Raw genomic sequence first — 18,153 nt, 5'->3', positions numbered from 1 at the left:
TGAAGAAGACGATCCTGTCCCTCCACCAAGCATCAAACAAGCACTTGATGCAGCGAAACTATTAAAAAAATACTTTTTATATAATCAAATTGATCCAGCAGTATCTCAAGATATGAGTAAGATACGTAACAAAATACAATTAAAATATTGGAGCAGCAAAAAACATCAGACGAAGATAACAGGCATTACGCAATGTACGAATAATAATGTTCGTGTGCAAAATGTGTACTATATTGGTAAATGCATATTATTATAGAATAGTAAAATAATATCTTTTATTTCTCTCCATTTAACGACCACTCTTTATAACGCCGAAAAATGTTCAGTCCCTTAAGTGTCGTTATAAAGAGTTTATACTGTATTTCTAAGAAAAATTCACTCATTTAGAATCAAAAATGGTAATTTTTGCGTTGCCTTAAAAATTTAGTTTTCTGGGTGTTATCTTGATTTCACCATTTTTGGGTTTAGATAACTAAAGAAAAACAGGATATAACTTGCGTCCTGAATTAGTTACAGACCTCAGAATTTGACGTTAACAATTAATATGGTAAGAGGCACCTATTTCACGGAAAAACACCCTGTATAGACAAAATTTGAAAATAATAGCGTGAAACAATAGCTCGTTTCGTGATTCGTTTCTGAAGAATCGTCGAAGATCTGGAGGCCAAGCGTTCTGGCCTGCTTGACCCCGCGGTCGACCTCACGGTTACGGCACGCGTTTTCTGCGGTCTCCCGTGAACGCGAGCAATATTACGACCTTTGCGAGTACTCGCGGGTACTTGGTACTACACATACATGTGTAACAACTTGGAACTCTCGGCTCACCATCATTCGCGTGCTTTATTCGTAATGACCGTCCATGATGTACATATTTCTACCATAAATTGCAGTCTTTACCCATTTGACTCGGGTATTACATGTTGGCTCGGGTCGGTTTTGACGCACGAGGGTACTTATCCGCCCGACAGCTGAGCCAGGAGGCACGAGACTGCGGGCCTTCGATTCGTGTCTTCGGACAGCTTGGAACATTATTTCACCTATGCATCGAATGTGCCATAATTTTCGTTGTAAAGTTTAAAAATCATTTTGTGTAATGTATAGATGTAACTAAAGGTTGATTATGGTTTGTTTTACATTTTTGTTCTGTTTGAAGTAAATATTAGGAAGGGAGTCAGACAGGGATGCACACTGTCACCGTTACTTTTTAATCTATACATCGAAGACGCGATCAACATCATTAAAGAGAGTACAACTGTAGGGATAGATGCACAAGGGGAAAAGATTGGTATGCTTAGATTTGCAGATGATATAGAAGTATTATAGTAGCATCTAGCAAGGACGAGTTAGAGATAGCTTTAAATAAATAAAAGTAAAACAAAAATACTGGTAAGCAAGGGAAGAAAAAGTAGGGAAAGAGAGAATATAACGCTAGGAGACGAAAAATTAGAAGTAGCTGGTTTAGGTATCTAGGAAGTCGGATAAGTCAGGACGGAAGGAGAAGTAGGGATATAAAGCAGAAGATAGCACAGGGTCGTGTCGCCTTTAATAAAAAAAAGTCACCTCTATGCTCGCGAACGATTAATTTATAAATTCGAAAAAGATTGTATGTTTAGAGCGCGGCGCTGTACGGGTGCGAAACATGGACGGACGACAAGCGCTCAGTATTCTTTTTTAAAAAAGAGAAAGAATCGTTTTCTGCTAATTTGTACACAGTATTTGTAATTATGCCAAAATTCTTATAAGAACAGTTCACACTTATGGTGTAAATTGCATAAGGATGTTTACAATTTATACTCTATGTGTCTTAAGTACTTATATTGCTATAAACAACTGAGATCGTCCATTGCTTGAGCCCTGAGAGTAAAAAAAAACATCCCTATGGTTGCTGTTGACAGTAATGTTTAAAATCGATAAAATTACGCTGAATGCGGTCACGCTTTATCAATTGCCTTTATCGTTTTAAACTCCTTAAAACTTGATTGTTACTTTCATATGAAATTCGTGACTTTTTGAAATGTTAATGGTAAAAAATGGTTCCTAAATAGCAAAAATTGAAGCCATTATTTAAAGCTTCTAAAAATGTATTGATTGTAGTTCTAATTTACATTAATTTATTTCTGACTTTAATGAGTACGTACAGTATGTCTATTCATATGCATCTTCTAAAGGATTACGATCGCGTTCAATTTTTCATAATAATGGCCTGAATTGATAATAAAAATAAACGAAATATACAACGAAAGGATAATAATCTTATTAAACTAGATAGACAGCAATTCTTAAAGTTTCGCAGCAATTAAAGTTAATGTAGCTATTGCAATATCAATTAACATTGTAGTTACGTATTAGACTTTTCTTGTTCTTCCGAATTCAACGAAATATTCTTGGAAAAACATTTTCACATTTGTGACTATTATGTAAATTAAATATCAAAGACATTTGTTAGTGAAGTTGAAGTTGAGAATATATTATTAAAAAAATATGAAGTCGTGTTGTAAAAGAAAAGTAACCGGAGTTTCGTTGTTGGAGCACATCTTGGAAACCGTTGAAACAGATGGGGGGTTGGAAGGGATGCTGGGGGTCACGGGGTGAAGCAGGGCCGCCCTGGAGGCAGCGCTCGATAGCCTGGGAGCCTGCGCCTTTCGTGCATGCAGCTCCAGGCTCTGTTGTCCTGCCGTATCCTGCCCCAACCGTTGCTACCCTTCCACTTTGAAACATACGTCTTTGCCACTGCAGCTTTTACAATATACATGTAGCTACCTCTAGATACGTAAATACATAGTATCTGATACCGTTTTGAAAGTATATCTGGAGTTTATTATTTTAACTAAAAATTATGCTAAGTGGAAACAGGAAACCAAAGTTAGATATCTATATATATCATATAAAGATTTAAGATTTAGTAACTCAAAAGTGGTACGTTCTGAAATTAAATTATCAATTCCGCAGTATCTACCCCAGTGCAACGGGTCACATAGAAATATGGCTAACGACCTTATTTCCTTTTTGCTAAGGTCATTAGAAAACTATTATTGTAATTGTAACTTCCAACTGTTTAAGTAAAGTTGAAGCATGAAGGTGCTTGTATGCCAGTGTTTGTAATTTTTGGAAAGTCAGTAAAGCTCGGGGTGATCGGAGAACGTTAAGGATTTCAAATTAGAGAAGTCCAGGAAATTACCAGGTGGTACTGATAGTACTGTAGCAAAACATTTGAGTATTCCACAAAATTTTTCCGCAAAACTCATCATCATTAAATACTGTTTCAGGAAGATACACTTTACCAAAATCAGGTTTCTATTTGTAGTATGTTTCTAACCAGTCCTTCATGCCTGAGAAGGTGTCCTACCAATCTCCAATTCTTTCCAATACCTCCTCATTTCTAACCTCTATCCACGGTAACCTGATCATTCGCTTGTAACATCACATTATTTCGAATGCTTCTAATTATGTCTTTTCGCGTTCACCATTCACGACTCGTACAGAAGCTTGCTCCCAGACATACACCTTTAATCTTTTTCGAATTTCTAAATTAACCATTCGTGAGCACAGAAACTTCTCTACTGTTCCTTCCATACTAAATTACTTCCTAGATACTGAAAATCAGCATCTCATATTCCTCTTTCCCTACTTTTCCTCCCTTACATACTAACCAATATTTTTGTTTTCCTTATATTTATTTCAATACCATACTGTTTGTCAATACCACTTTTATTTTATTTAATACTATCTTTAACTCCTTATCAAATGCTGATTATTAAATACTAACCTTTTGGCTCTGCATATCGATCTCTAAAATTGTTCTGTCTTTAGTGATGTTCAATTTGTATAACTGCCTTTTGCTCTTTTTATTATTCGTAAAGTTAAATCGCTTTCCACGTTCCTTTATTTCGTCTAAACCTAAATTGGTTTTAAGATTTCCGTTTGTATCCAATCTGTAACTGGCGCCTTATTGTTCTATAAATTTTCCTCTTCTCCCATTATAAGGTATCCTAGCTCATGTATCTCCATACTATCGTCCTTCTCTAATACATCTCCTAACTCTTGACTTGCATGTAGGTTCTCTAAATATTCTTTTCACCTGTCTTATTTAATAAGAATAATAATAAGAGAACTTTGAACAGCTAAACGCATTTCTATTGTGTAGGTATACTTCATTTACTTTCTCTAGTGATGTGTCCCTTCCAATATCTTGGATGCGCGCTGGCAAAATCGTAGGTAGAGAGAAAAAAGCTGATTATACTCCCGACTCTTGTTCTTTAAACATACTTTTTCATACAGTACCTGCCAAAAGTTTTGTTCAATCATGAATAGTAGTGCGAGTCGAAAACAAGCGTTAAAGCCTTTAATATGTCTTCAAATATAAATAAACATCTCGTTGATATTTTCGGTAGTAATCGGTACCAATAACAGCACATTTGAGCAATGCAATTGTAGTGGATAAAATGGTCAATTTTTCCGTGCTGTAATGTACGGATTATACGCTCCTCACCGGTTAAGAGTTTGGCCGAGAGTTGTCTCCTTCCTTTTCTGGCCTAGTGCTGTTCTTTTCTACATTGCGCCGGTCAAACTGAAGGTCACATCGCTACAGAAACTAAACGAAGTATATCTAATAGTTAAACGATCTCCTGCCGTCGGAAATGTTGGAACGCCCTGTATGTAATATAAGACTTCGGCGATATCTATCGGTCGTATATTTATGTGACAGTGAGTAGTGTAAGAGCAACGAGAAAACAGGAGTTTTGACGCGGCCTTTCATCGGTCGTGAGTTATTGTACGTTTTAATACGGACAAGCTTATTAGTTTTTATTCTCGTTGTAATTTATTCGATGCCGTTTGTTTATTTAGGGGTCGTCGTATATGACGGGAGTGTGCCGCTGTAGTCGCCGCTCGTACGTACCAGTCGTCCGCATTTCTCTTCTGTCAGAGTATAAACTTGTTGCGGGTTTTACGATGCAACGAATGGGTTTATGGTTTCGCACAGGCCGCAACATAACTCAAAACCTTCGTCCAGTTAACTATTTAATATCCACTTAAAATCGGATCGCGGCCGACGAAAAAAATCCTCATCCCTCGGATCGTCTTCTAGCAGGCAGATTTCATTGATGCGGAGATCATTTTTAGGGTTCTTCATGTCTGGACGAAAAGTTGGATCCCCGTCAACGGTAACAGAATAAAGGGGCGATTTTGAATTTTAATAACTTCTTGTGTTCATATCATACCTACCTCACGTCAGATGATAGTTGAGTCCATCGAAAACTTGAGCTCGTGTAATTTGGATAATCGGATCGAAGAAGTGAATCCATCGACGCAACCCGACTAGAACTGAGAAAAAGGGGGCAGTTAGGTTACCAACGAGGTTAACCACATTACCTCATGAGAACTTCATTACTCAAAGCTAATGAAGATGCCCAACAAGGTGTTTAAAGAACATATATCACATGTTACCCTTAATGCCGCATGTGACCCACTTGAGGAAGACCGATCGTTACCCGTTTTTGAGAAAATTCGGTAGAATCAGAAAATTATTGGATTATAATAGCAGATAATTATTAAATATGACCCATTAGCAAATATCCACAAGTTTGATTAAGAACAGATCACATATTTGTAATGTTTGACTGATATTAGGTGGACATTGACGATTAAATGGACGAATGTTATTATCTGTGTGAAACACCAAACCCACTCGTTTTGTACCGTGAAACCCGCAAGTAAAGTTTTTATTAGTATATAAAGATACGGACTTTTTATTGAAGCACAGAGTTCTTCGTTTAATTGACCCACTCATTAAAAGGCTGTTAATCTAGAGTCTTGAAGTTCGGTATGAAAGAAGGTCCCATTACTACTCATCCTAGACATTTTTAGTTTTTGTGATCCGTACGAAAAGGGTCCAACGGAATCCTAAAGTTTATGGCAATTTTGTTCATCCATGTGCTAAGTCGGATATCTTCAAAGATTTTACCAAAAATGTGAGTCAAAAGCGCAATTGAAACTTAAATGTGATTCCTGTGAATAAGCTTACCTAAACCTGGATTCTATGGATTTGCTCCTGCTGTAACAACATCTATCTACTGTTTTCCATTATCCGCCATTAAATTAGTTTGATTTAAAACGAAAGCCCGTTGTGTTCCCTTGCAGTGTCATTCATTTAATTAAGCACTCCCGCGATTGCGTTCTATATACATATGTTGAAGACAGGAGCATAAAACGGGCCGTGCACCTTTGATCAAAGGTCCGTAACAGATGGGCCAGTCGCTGTTTCTAACATTCGATTAACTTGCTGATTATAGTTCACTCATGTGTCATAACAGGTAGATGGATTTTTAGGATCAGATATGCAGTTAGCTTTTATACCATTCACATCGTATTACCTATACATACTTGATTTACGTTTTGGGCCGTAGAATATGATTTGCCATTAATTTAATGTGTCTATTTTGATATTTGCTTCATATTTCGTTTGTGTAATTGCTATAGCACTTCTGGACCTGATATTGTACATTACAAACGAACTGAGGAGAGATTTCAATGAAACATTTGAAATCCCTCTGTAATGGTACTCGTGAGTATGTGTAACTCCTTAAAAAGAAAACGATTTCGATTTTTTTCCGAATATTCTTTTGCAACATCGCATTGTGCAAATGTATGAATGTGTGTGTGTAGTCGAACATTTGCTGTGTGCGCAGAGCAGAATGATCATCATCATCATCATCATCGGCGGCCGTTACCGCTGCAGTGGTCCATCGGTCGGTCCCTCCGTGACGCTGTGCCCCAGGACATCATGACCGCGAAGCGGCAGATTGCAGAGCGCTGTCTCGAAGAACTACGGCGTACACACGCGACCGGCTGCCGCGGGGGTGGTAGCATTATTATGAAATATTGGCGTTCGAGCTGGCTGGCCGACTTGGATAGCCAAGCCAGAGCGCGTCGACGATCGAGAAAAAGAAGTCGTAGAGAACATCATAAAGAAAAAACAAACTTTCGGTATCTACTACTACTTATATACCACGCGATCGTATTTTTGTGGTTGAGAACGTGTAAGATTGAATGATTGATGTGTAGTCGGTATGTCACGTAGAGCAGTTCGAAATTACATGCGAAATTTCTTAAATTTCACATTTGGCTTACTACGGTTAAGTTCAAGACAATGTTTATAATGTCCGCTTATCGATGGGCAACTTTAGAATTAACGTAACAACTATCTCTAATTATTTGTGAGTCCTTTGCCCAGATGTAATTTGCAATATTGACTTTGCTCATACAATTTTTATTTATAATACTATACTAAAATACGCAACATTACTTGCATCCTTTGCCCACAAGTGTTTTGCAGATATTGATATTTCCCGGACAATTCATATTTACTACTACATATATACAATGCGATCATAATTTCGTGCTTGAGAGCGAGTCAACTTGAAGTGAAGGTAGTCGGTATTTCACATAGAACAGTTCAGAATTATATAGGAAGTTTATTAAATTTCACATTTTGCTCACTATGATTAAGTTCAAGGCAATATTTGTAATGCCCGTATAGTGATGGGCAATTTTAGAATTAACGTAACAAACATCTTAACTATTTGCGTCCTTTACCCAGAACTGATTTGTGATATTGACATTGCCCAGACAGTTCATGTAAAAACATATTTAACAGATTAGCGATTTGCAAGATTTTCGTCGTAAGGATAACTTTTGCATCAAAAGAAAAATTGGCACAGACATTAGCCATTGTGAATTTTTAAGCCCATAATTTTCGTTTAGGGTAAACTGTGTATGTATAATACGTAGATATTTTTCGCCTGTGAAAAATATGCGTCTTCTAGTAGTTGCCACCCAAAATATAGAGGTCGGAATGCCCCGAAAGGATGGCACGATTTCTCCTGTTCTTCTGCTCGAACCCAAACATTTACGAAAAACGTCAATTGCCGCTCCACGTAGGCCCTTCGGGGCTGGACGAGGAGCTGCTTCGTGAAGTGCATATTGTTGCAACAACTGCTGCTGTCCCGTTCTTTGTGTTTAAGTATTCGACGACGCTCCGGGGTAATATGCATTACATGTTTGTAACGTGTACACAGTACATATTACTTAGGCGTATACAAAGATGGAAATACGGGGTGTCCCTTTATTGTAATACACACCATATTGTCAAATTTAAACCATGATATTGATGAAAACGAACTTTTAGATAATTATATTTTACGAATTGTTAAAGGCTTCGACATTCTAAACAATACGGGATAAAATTTGGTGAATTCTCAGAATATCAGTTGAGAACCAGGCAGAAAATAAAATGTTGAAGTATTTTTTTGCATCCACAAAAGAAAAACGAGGAGTATGCAAGTGGATAAACGAATCGCAACAAAATTTTTACTTCAAGTTTTACGGGCAGATTCTTAACGTATTTGTCCATTTTGAAAACCTGCCCGTAAAACTTGAAGTAAAAATTTTGTTGCGATTCGTTTATCCACTTGCCCGTTACCATTCGTTTTTCCACTTGTCCGTTGAAGTTTCACTTCTATTAGGTATGTGTCCCAGCAGACATTTCGTTTTCACAGGTTTACTGCAAATTATGATTTGGTTTTTACACAGACCGCAAATGGAGGCAACGATGCCCAACCGCGTGGAGAGCAGAGGTAATAAAACAACAGATGAGCACAGCACACGCCGCCGGTACTCTAACGGACTCTCCGCTCTTCGCGCTGCTGCGCATTATATTCATCTAATACAGCTGTTGCCCTCTCACCGCCGGCGCCTGCCTTTCTCTCCCTTCGCCGCTGCCTCTCTCCACGCGATATACCGTCTATCCCCTCCTTGGGGCCATAACGCTTTTTCGTGACAGAAAAAATCGTAATACCCTTCGTCTATATGAATGTTTCACTTCCAAATTCTTCTACTGATCGGCTTAGAATTCAGCAAGTTGTTCCTATAGCTGAAGGTAATTGTACGATTTAGAGAATATTCTTATGCTCGGTTCTCAACTCGCCATTAGTGTATACTTAATAGATTTATAGGTACAGGTATCCACAACTACTCACTCATGTATGCAGATATAGTTGAGTACTTTTACGAAATGGCGAGTTCGTGACAGATGGAACTACGCGGCTGATGACTGGTTCGTGCCAGCTTGCGTTCCCCCAATTATTTGCATACGTAATTTGAAGAATGCGCGTGTAATTTAGCGAAATTGCGTCTTGAACGGACACGTCTCTTTTTTTGCTGTTGCCGTTCAATGTGGATAGGTATATGAGCTTCCAATCGTAGCAGCCGATCTGTAACAAATCTATACTTACCGACATTTGCACCTCACGATCGACGCCTCGACGCCATTGCCAAAGGTACCTACACTTAGAAAAACCTACCCACAATAATCATTACGGTACATAGAACTACATGAGCGGAGATACAATATAGTATACTACTTGAAATAGGAGATAAAGTATACACAGATAGAATAAATAGAAAATTTCCCGATTTCAGAGACAAATGTCTTATCTTTTTCTAAACTTACTTCACGTAAATGATACCAAATTAATTGAAAAAATGCCCAGTTAATAATTAATTGAATATAAACAATGAAATAAGAACGTTCAACGGTATTAAATACCACACCTTTTCTATGCTTAGTTAATAATTAATTGAATGTAAACAATGAGATAATAACGTTCAACAATATAAATACCGCACAGCAATGTGTGGCGATGTCAACAGGATCAGATAGTGGAAAGTGATTGAATAGAAGAGCCCGCCCCGATGCACATAGGTGATGTGCTATGGACTTTGCTCTTACATTAAGGGTTTGGTGAGAGAGGATTCTCTGATGGTTGAATTGGGGCTTGTGTGAAGTGCTATATCTCATAGACTTAGGCTATCTATAAGAGGTTATAGTGAGAGGCGATGCTCTGGTTAGCTTGTGTGAAATGCCGTGCCTCACGGGTTTAATAGGCAAGGTTATGGTGACAGAGGATTCTCTGGTTGGCTTATGTGATGCTATACCTCATAGACTTAAGCTACCTATAGGAGGCTATAGTGAGAGGGGATTCTCTGATTAACATGTGTCATGTGCTATGCCTCATGGGCTTAATAGGCAAGATTATGGTGGCAGAGGATTCTTTGGTTGGCTTGTATGAAGTGCTATATCTTATAGATTTAGACTGCCTATAAGAAGCTATAGTGAGAAGGGATTCTCTGGTTGACTTGTGTGAAGTACTATACCTCATAGACTTAAGCTATCTATAAGAAGCTATAGTAGGAGGGGATTCTCTGATTGGCTTGTGTCATGTCTATGCCTCATGGAGTTAATAGACAAAATTATGGTGACAGAGGATTCTCTGGTTGACTTGTGTGAAGTGCTATACCTTTTAGACTTAGGATACCTATAGGAGGCTATAGTGAGAGGGGATTCCCTGATTAACTTGTGTCAAGTGCTGTGCATCATGGACTTAGTAGACAAGATTATGGTAACAGAGGATTCTCTGGTTGGCTTGTGTGAAGTGCTATACCTTTTAGACTTAGGATACCTATAGGAGGCTATAGTGAGAGGGGATTCCCTGATTAACTTGTGTCAAGTGCTGTGCATCATGGACTTAGTAGACAAGATTATGGTAACAGAGGATTCTCTGGTTGGCTTGTGTGAAGTGCTATACCTTTTAGACTTAGGCTACCTATAAGAGGCTGTAGTGGGTGAGGATTCTCTGATTACCTTGTGTAAAGTTGATGCCTCATGGACTTAAGATTATGGTGATAGAGGATTATCTGGTTGGTTTCTGGGAAGTGTTATGCCTCATGGACTTAGACAAGAAGACTAAATTGTGGTGAGAGAGGGTTCTCTGCTTGATTATGTGAATTGCCACCTAAGAGTGGATTCTCATATTGATTTGTGTGATGTGCTGTGCCCCATGGGCCTAGGCTGATGAGAGAGGATTCTCTGATTGACTTGTGGGAATTAAATTGAATTGAACGTTTTGGTTCATTAGAACATTTCACAAACCTCTCGGCTTATTTTTACTTCTAATAACATTCAAAAATAATTTAAAAAACTTTAAATTTTGTGTTTTTGTGATAACTTTTCCACTTATTTGATTTTTTATTTTCAGATTTTTAACGTCGAAGGTGCTTGTTACGGACGCGTAGTTGTGGTGTCGAGATGGAAAACGGCCGCAACGTTTTCCCGGATTTCGCGGTGTCGCCGTCGCCGGTGCGTCGCGACGCGTCGTGGTATTCGGGAGTAAGGAAAAAAATCGGGACGCGTATTATACGTTGTCGTTGAACGACATTCGATGCAAATCGCCTGGGGGTGGGCGTGTCCTGTGGCCTGTCCTCGGGTCGCGATTGGCTGCGGAAAAGTTGCCGAAGGAGGAGTTTGTGCTGGGGTCCCCGGAGAACCCCACTTCGCCGGGTGCCCCGGGCCCGACCTCCGGGGCAACGCAGTGCCCCGCAGTGCTTTATCGTGGAAGTGTTTCGTTTTATCCAAGGCACCGCGTCCTCCCGGTTCCTCAGGCTGGACTCAACTTCTTCCTGCAGAAGGAGAACAGGATAACGAGGAAAGATCCACAGTGACGGTGAGTGAATAAACGATAAATTACCTGATACTTATTGCCTACTCTAAGGCTGTCAACGTTGGAATTTCATTTTTTGGGACTTGAGAATAGGAAAAGTGGGACCATGAAAATATAATCGGGATGTAGTTTTAAATCAACTTTTATTATTATAATGAGAAAGGAAATATGTTAGATCTTAAAAAACAGGACAAATTATGTGCGTCTCGCCGGCGTCTTTAGAGCGACACGGAATATAAAAGCATGAAATTGAGGTTTTCCCGCTTGAATCCGAATATTCAGGGCAGTACAAAATACGTAAATGAGGGTACTTTTGTATCTAGTTGTACTTTGTAAGGATGGGGGAATTTAGTTTAGGCAAAAACATATAAAAATAAATAGAACTTACTTATTTAAATAAATGCTTAAACGTCAAGGTACAGGCCTGACGCTGGAAGCTGGCGGAAATTTTAAAATGGCGTAGATGCGCGGTGGCAAAAGTAGGCAGTTTTAGGTATAACAATTACAGCCCCCTTTCTTCAGTATCACTATCAGGGGTGTAGATTAAATATTTAAAAATAGGGATCAGTGAGCAAGTAATAGACATACGAACAGAAGAACTAATTGTTGATGTTCGTGACAGTGATAGAGATTCCCATGATGACAGTGAATGTGAAAACTAACTATAAAACAAAAGCAATAGGTTTATTTTTTCTTTTTGTTATGTTTCTACATTATTTTCTAGTACGCTACTGTATTAATAGTATAATTTACGCCTACTGAAAGCTTATTTGTGTATCGGTTCCAAGTGACTTACCCAAATAGATCATAAATGGGCAAGTACCTGCGCGACCACTCGCCAGTTTCCTTCGACAGACCTGTACATCCATTTTAGTTTTGCCTGTAGGTATTATCCAGGTAAAACTCAAGAAAACTGATTCGTATTTAGGTCCATCCAATTTTTCTCGAATTGAAATGGAATAGGACTAATTAGATTTCATTTCTTATATTCTCCACTCCGTCCTATCCTGATCCAACTTTCGCATTTTCCAAATATTAGAATTTCCCAAATCCCTCATCTAACTGTTTCCGAACAGTAACCTAATCCAGGTCTTTTTCTGCTTATCTTTACTCCTGTTTCTGCTTCTAATAAGTATGCTTGTAAGTACCCCTTTTATATACACGCGGTATGTTTAAGATCGCACCCGTTCAGAGCCGTACTCTAAACAAATACTTTTAACAATAATAAATTAAAAATTTAAAGGGAAGTAAACTAGATTATAATTAATATTTCTGGGAACTAAGGAGTAAGTGGAAGTTTAAACAGTCGAACGGTTGATAGTACCTAAACTGTTTTAATTTTAGAGCGGAGGTAAAATGGTACTATCGTACGAAGAAAAGTCAGGGATTCGTAACCGGTGTACCTATTAGTTAGTTGATAGTTATTTCTACAGATTATTACCCAGTGAATTGGATCCCGCCATCTTCCAATTAAGTATACAACTGGCTCGGTCTCATTTAAATTTAAATAAATTCTCTCATGTGCCTGCAGGTTTGTTTGTTGAAAATTTAAAAGGCGATAAACGTTGACCCGGTCCGGTTGATAGATTTCGTGTCCCCGCGGGGTGGACCTCGCTCTCTTTCACTTTTTCCGATAGCGTTTCTCATTTTTCTTCTCTCTCTCCACGCTCGCACGCTCCGTCGCAGACAACAAAAAACATAACGACAATAACAATTCCTATAACGGAAGAAGATGATGATTGAAAGGTGTTTCCTTCAGGCTCTTTTCTGTACGGTTATTAATAGTTTGTCATTAGTACAAATTACCGCCAATTACGGTCGGTTTTAAATGGCATAAATCAGTTTTCTCATAAATTTGCTTAGTTAATATTTTTCTGTTTTTTTTTTTCGTTTAGTTTTTTAGTTTCTGTTTCGATTTCTTTAAGAGTTTATTTAAGATTATTATTTAAGAGGTATTCACATGGTGACTTTTATTGCATGGTACGCAAGCAGCAATAATCGTTCAATTTAACCTGCTAACAGATACACCTATTGGGATCCGTCAAATGGGCATACACCATCTGGTGGCAAAATTTATAACACGAATGAGGGAAAAATTTACATAGGAACTGTGCACGCAAATTGTAAAACTGTTTATTAAAATAATAAAACACGTTAAAAAAGTAAAAAATTTTTTGATGATGGAGTCGACGAAGTTTTCTTCTAAAGTTAAGTCAAATAAAAAGTTAATATGTTCAGCGGAAAGCTGCAATAGCATTTCAGACATAGATCTTCACTCTTCACATACATTAACTACTTTCCAATAAAAACTAACCGTTTTATAAATGTAAAAAATATATTCGGAAAATTAGAGAAAAAAGTAAACTAATAGAAGCTTGGATGAAAGCAGTAGGTATCAAAGAAGCGAATTCCGGAATAAAAATTTGTTCACGTCATTTTAATGCACATGATTATATTTCAGCAAGTATATTTTTTGGAAAAACGAAATATAGTAGAATCCGCTTATAATGACATCGAAGGGAAATGACAAACACGTCATACTAAGTGGGCGTCGTACAAACCATAGTCTTAGAAAAATAACTTTCTATTTTGGTTAGTTATTTAGTTTAATAGAGAGAAAAACTACCAATTGTATATATTTATTAACAGAAGAAGAAAAAGAACGATGAATTGTAATATTAATATACGGTTAGAAAATTGAGCGAAAATGTTATAATTAATAATTTGGTTCAATATAGCCGGATATGATTTCTTGAGAATCAGTCATAATAAACGATATGTCATTTTAAAGGGAGACATTATATCCAAATATTCCTATAGAGAATTTAATATGAAAACCAAACTTTAATTAAGCGGTTGGTCAATATAGACGGAGTCATAATAAACGAATTCCACTGTATAACATTTACAAAATAATAATTTAATTGTTGCAGTGATCCTGATAAGGATGTCATTTCTGGCGACCATGGATGCGAACGCATGGCAGGTGAGTCTTTTTTTCCACTTTCTTTTGCATTTGTGGTGGGGTAGAAATTTGATGACAATGTGTGCTTTTAATTTTTTATTTATTACCCTAATGCATACATATTCTGTATACGAAAATTGGATCTCCTTGCTCGAAATTGCCAAAGAAAGTTGCAAGAAAACACAACAATCAGATTATCTGTAAACGGATTGAAGGTGTTTATGAGAGGCCAAGCAGGCGAAATTATTAAATCACTGTCCGACCAGTTTATTTCCTCTTCAATTCCGCAATTTTGTGATTCTATTACTCGCGGTTTTAGAGCTTTACTGTAAGTCCTTTTAGTTCACAAACTAATGGAAACACCAACAAATGGCATTGTACATTAAACTACTTACGATTAGCGCTTTTTAAGACCGATATGAATAGAATTTTTACTTTTTTTAAGCAATTACCCAAAAACCAAATGCAAAAAATTGTTTGTATGTATTTTAAACTCTTTGACTATCGGATAGCTAAACTTATCCCTCATTAATAATCGAATAATCGTTTTTGTCATCTCTAATATGGTAAGGAAATTGAGGGATAATATGACACATTATGAGACTTGAAGGGCTAGTTAAAGACTTATTAGAAGCAGAAATAGAAGTAAGGAGGGACTGAGCAACATCTAAATCAGATTGTTGTTCGCAAGACTCAGGATAGTCTTTGGTAGATACCTGTTGGTTATATTAAGATTGGCAATGGTTCGCTGGTTTAATTGTAACAGTAATGAAAAATAGTAAAACTCCAATTGTACTTTATTGATCAGTAACAACAGAAAAACGTATTAACACAACGGGAGCTTCTTAGGAACTAACTATTAAAATGTACAATCTCTGCAGCCTCCTTAGGGCCATAAAATCCAGATGTGGCCTAAAGTGACCTCGACAATACGAATACATATTTCTATAGAACTAAACTCATCGTTGATTTCCAACAATACCGATTCAGATTTTTGTTTGCATAAATGAAGAGTATCAGCTAGCATTACTATTATCATCATAATAGAGTCGTCAGTTCTAAGACTGCCTGGATAGGTACCTCCACTCTTTCCTATCCTAAGCTAATCTAATTCCCTAAAACTAGAACTACTTGTGAATAGTAATCTTATCTAGGTCTACCTACTCCTTGTCCTCTTAACTTTTGTTTCTGCTTTTAACGTATACCTGACTAGTCGCCAATGCCTCAGAAATACCCTTAAATTATATTTTAATTTGATAAAGAATTTTCATCTCGAAATTTCATTATTTGTCAATCAAAACCTTCAAACTACATTCTTATTTATACGAAAATATGGCTGAATTAAGATATTTGTTCGAATTTTTTATACGTCAAAATTTTCAAGATGATGCCGCATGTAAAAGAATATCCCTATACGTTTGGTTTTCAAGTGGCCTATAATACTGCAGGTATATGTATTTCTGTTTCAAATTGACTTTGAATTGGCTAAGTCTAATATCTCCTATGGTAATTATAAAAAACTCATATACTTACTGTGCCTTTCTTTGAAATTATTTATAACTATAAAAAATTCTGAAAGGCCTTCTTGACACCAATACACACACGCGAACATACCTAGATACACGTACGTACACATTGTACTTAGCTAGGAAGGAGGTGTACGTTTATTACACACTGTTTTTGAGATGATGGTTTCTTCGAAACTTCATAAATATTTACCTTGTGCTTGCTGAGCCGTTTGTTCTGTGTCCTTTGATATTGTTCGTATCAAACGCGGCCGTGATGAGATGAGTTGTACTGACGTCATCTACACCTAAGGTTCCGGTGACCTAGTTTTAATGAAAAAGCCTTCCGACGAGAACCAACGTTTCCCGTGATACATTTTGTGATGTTTTTCAAACGAAAATTGAAACATTAAGACAGTAGAAAACCCATCTTTTGACGAATATCCGCCATTTTAAAAACCACCCCATCTTGGATTTGCCACCTTAAATATTGAGACTGGACCAAGTGTTCGACTATATTCCTTTTTTTGGCCAGATTACTTAATTCAAACTGCGTTATCTTCTAAAATACTAAAATTAACAATTATTGACCAATAATGCTGGTGCTTCAGAAAGAATAAAATTCATTTAAATACGACAAACAAAATTGTACTAAAATTATAATAAATGTTATCTTAATATACAAAAAATTACTTGTACTCCTATTTCTTGTCTTTGTGTTGCCCATTACTTCAAGTCGACTCAAAGTTTCTGTTTTGATCGGAATACAATTCCATTGATACTCCGTGATGATTGTTCCAAATATTGACCAGCTTTTCGGCAACGGCGTGTGCTTCCTAATCTGCATACTTCGGGCCACTTGCTAAAGTAATCCATGACAACCAAGACGTATCGATTACTTCTGTCTGTTAATCAGAATGATCCTGCTACGTAGTATGTGATTCTCTCAAATGGCGTTCACATCCTGTACTGCTACATTCGTCCACGACTTCAGTCCATTACTGACGATGCATGTCGGTTATTTTCTGCACCAAACTTCCACGTCGCTTCTAATACTATGTAGCTTAACTTCCTTAGAGTCTTCATAATGCTGAAATGTCCTTTGCCATGGATTACTCCCAGAACTTTTGAAACTCTGTTCTTTGGAAATTTGCTTCTCGTTCCTTACGGACGCCCCCCCCCCAGATACTTTTTAAAATGCCGTGGTGTAAGATAAGGTAAGATAATTCTACTGAGCCCAATAAATTTTGGGCACCTGACTTTGTTGGCTTACGTTGGTCCACGATGGTCTCAAGATCTCGGATCTTTTCCATTTCATTATTGGGCCAATATACTCGTCCTTCTTCTGGTCATCGATTAATTCATTATCTTCCTAGGATCCCTTAGGTTGAAGGGTGGATATATTACAACAGATCATTATCAGTCTTTCTTCTCCGAAGATGATAGCAGTTTTCCTCACAAGATCTACGGAGTAGTGCATCTGGATTGTCATGTTGTTTGCCTGGACGATGTTCAATATCAAACTCATATTCGTCTAGTTGTTGTCTGTCCTTTAAGGTTTTTCAATAACAGTAACCACTTCAACAAGGCGTAGCGCGTCCTTAATTAAGAGGAACTACAGGCATTTCTGGAAATGTTCGAGAGTTTTAATCACACCCAATCGTTCTTAACGGATGACATCAATTGTAGGAATATCAAGATTGGGGCTCCTAGGAGTGTAATATTCAAGTTTTAAAACCGTTTCTAACATTCAGATGTTCATTGGAATGAAACTCCAATTTATGTTGTGGTAGGGTTATTAAATCGGCAATCTTCACGAATCATCGATAGTAGGAGAAATTTCCCAAAAAAAGGTTCGTTACTATCTTTTGGTATGAGCTAACCTCGTACGGCATCTGTTTTGTCAGCGTCGGTCTTAATTCCTTCTGGTGTAATAAGTTGTTATGTTTAAAAATTTAAAAATTACAACAGCATTTTTTCTAATATTTTGGTAATTTTGGGATTTCAATTAGGACGTCACCCGTAACATTTTTACCAATTTTTAACTAGTTATTTCAAATGTCTGGGTTCGGGCATCTTTTTGTCTTAGTTAATTGTATTATGACCTGTCTGTTGGTTTGCTCATTTA

General features: G+C 37.3%; 1 protein-coding gene across 1 annotated transcript in view; it reads left to right on the top strand.

Moving 5' to 3' along the window:
* The window catches only part of LOC108739767 (transcription factor AP-2-epsilon), a 216,909-nt gene that overhangs the window by 23,068 nt on the left and 175,688 nt on the right, over nt 1-18,153 (top strand). The window contains exons 2-3 of the mRNA XM_018473837.1: nt 11,094-11,558; nt 14,489-14,541. Coding sequence (XP_018329339.1) covers nt 14,503-14,541 — 39 coding nt within the window. The 5' untranslated portion in view covers nt 11,094-11,558; nt 14,489-14,502. The remainder of the gene's footprint in view (nt 1-11,093; nt 11,559-14,488; nt 14,542-18,153) is intronic.

This window comes from Agrilus planipennis, unplaced genomic scaffold (genome assembly GCF_000699045.2).
Source record: "Agrilus planipennis isolate EAB-ADULT unplaced genomic scaffold, Apla_2.0 scaffold25, whole genome shotgun sequence".
Lineage (NCBI taxonomy): Eukaryota > Metazoa > Arthropoda > Insecta > Coleoptera > Buprestidae > Agrilus > Agrilus planipennis.
The sequence above is the reverse complement of the archived record's forward strand: the minus strand, read 5'-3'. Positions and strand labels throughout refer to the sequence as shown.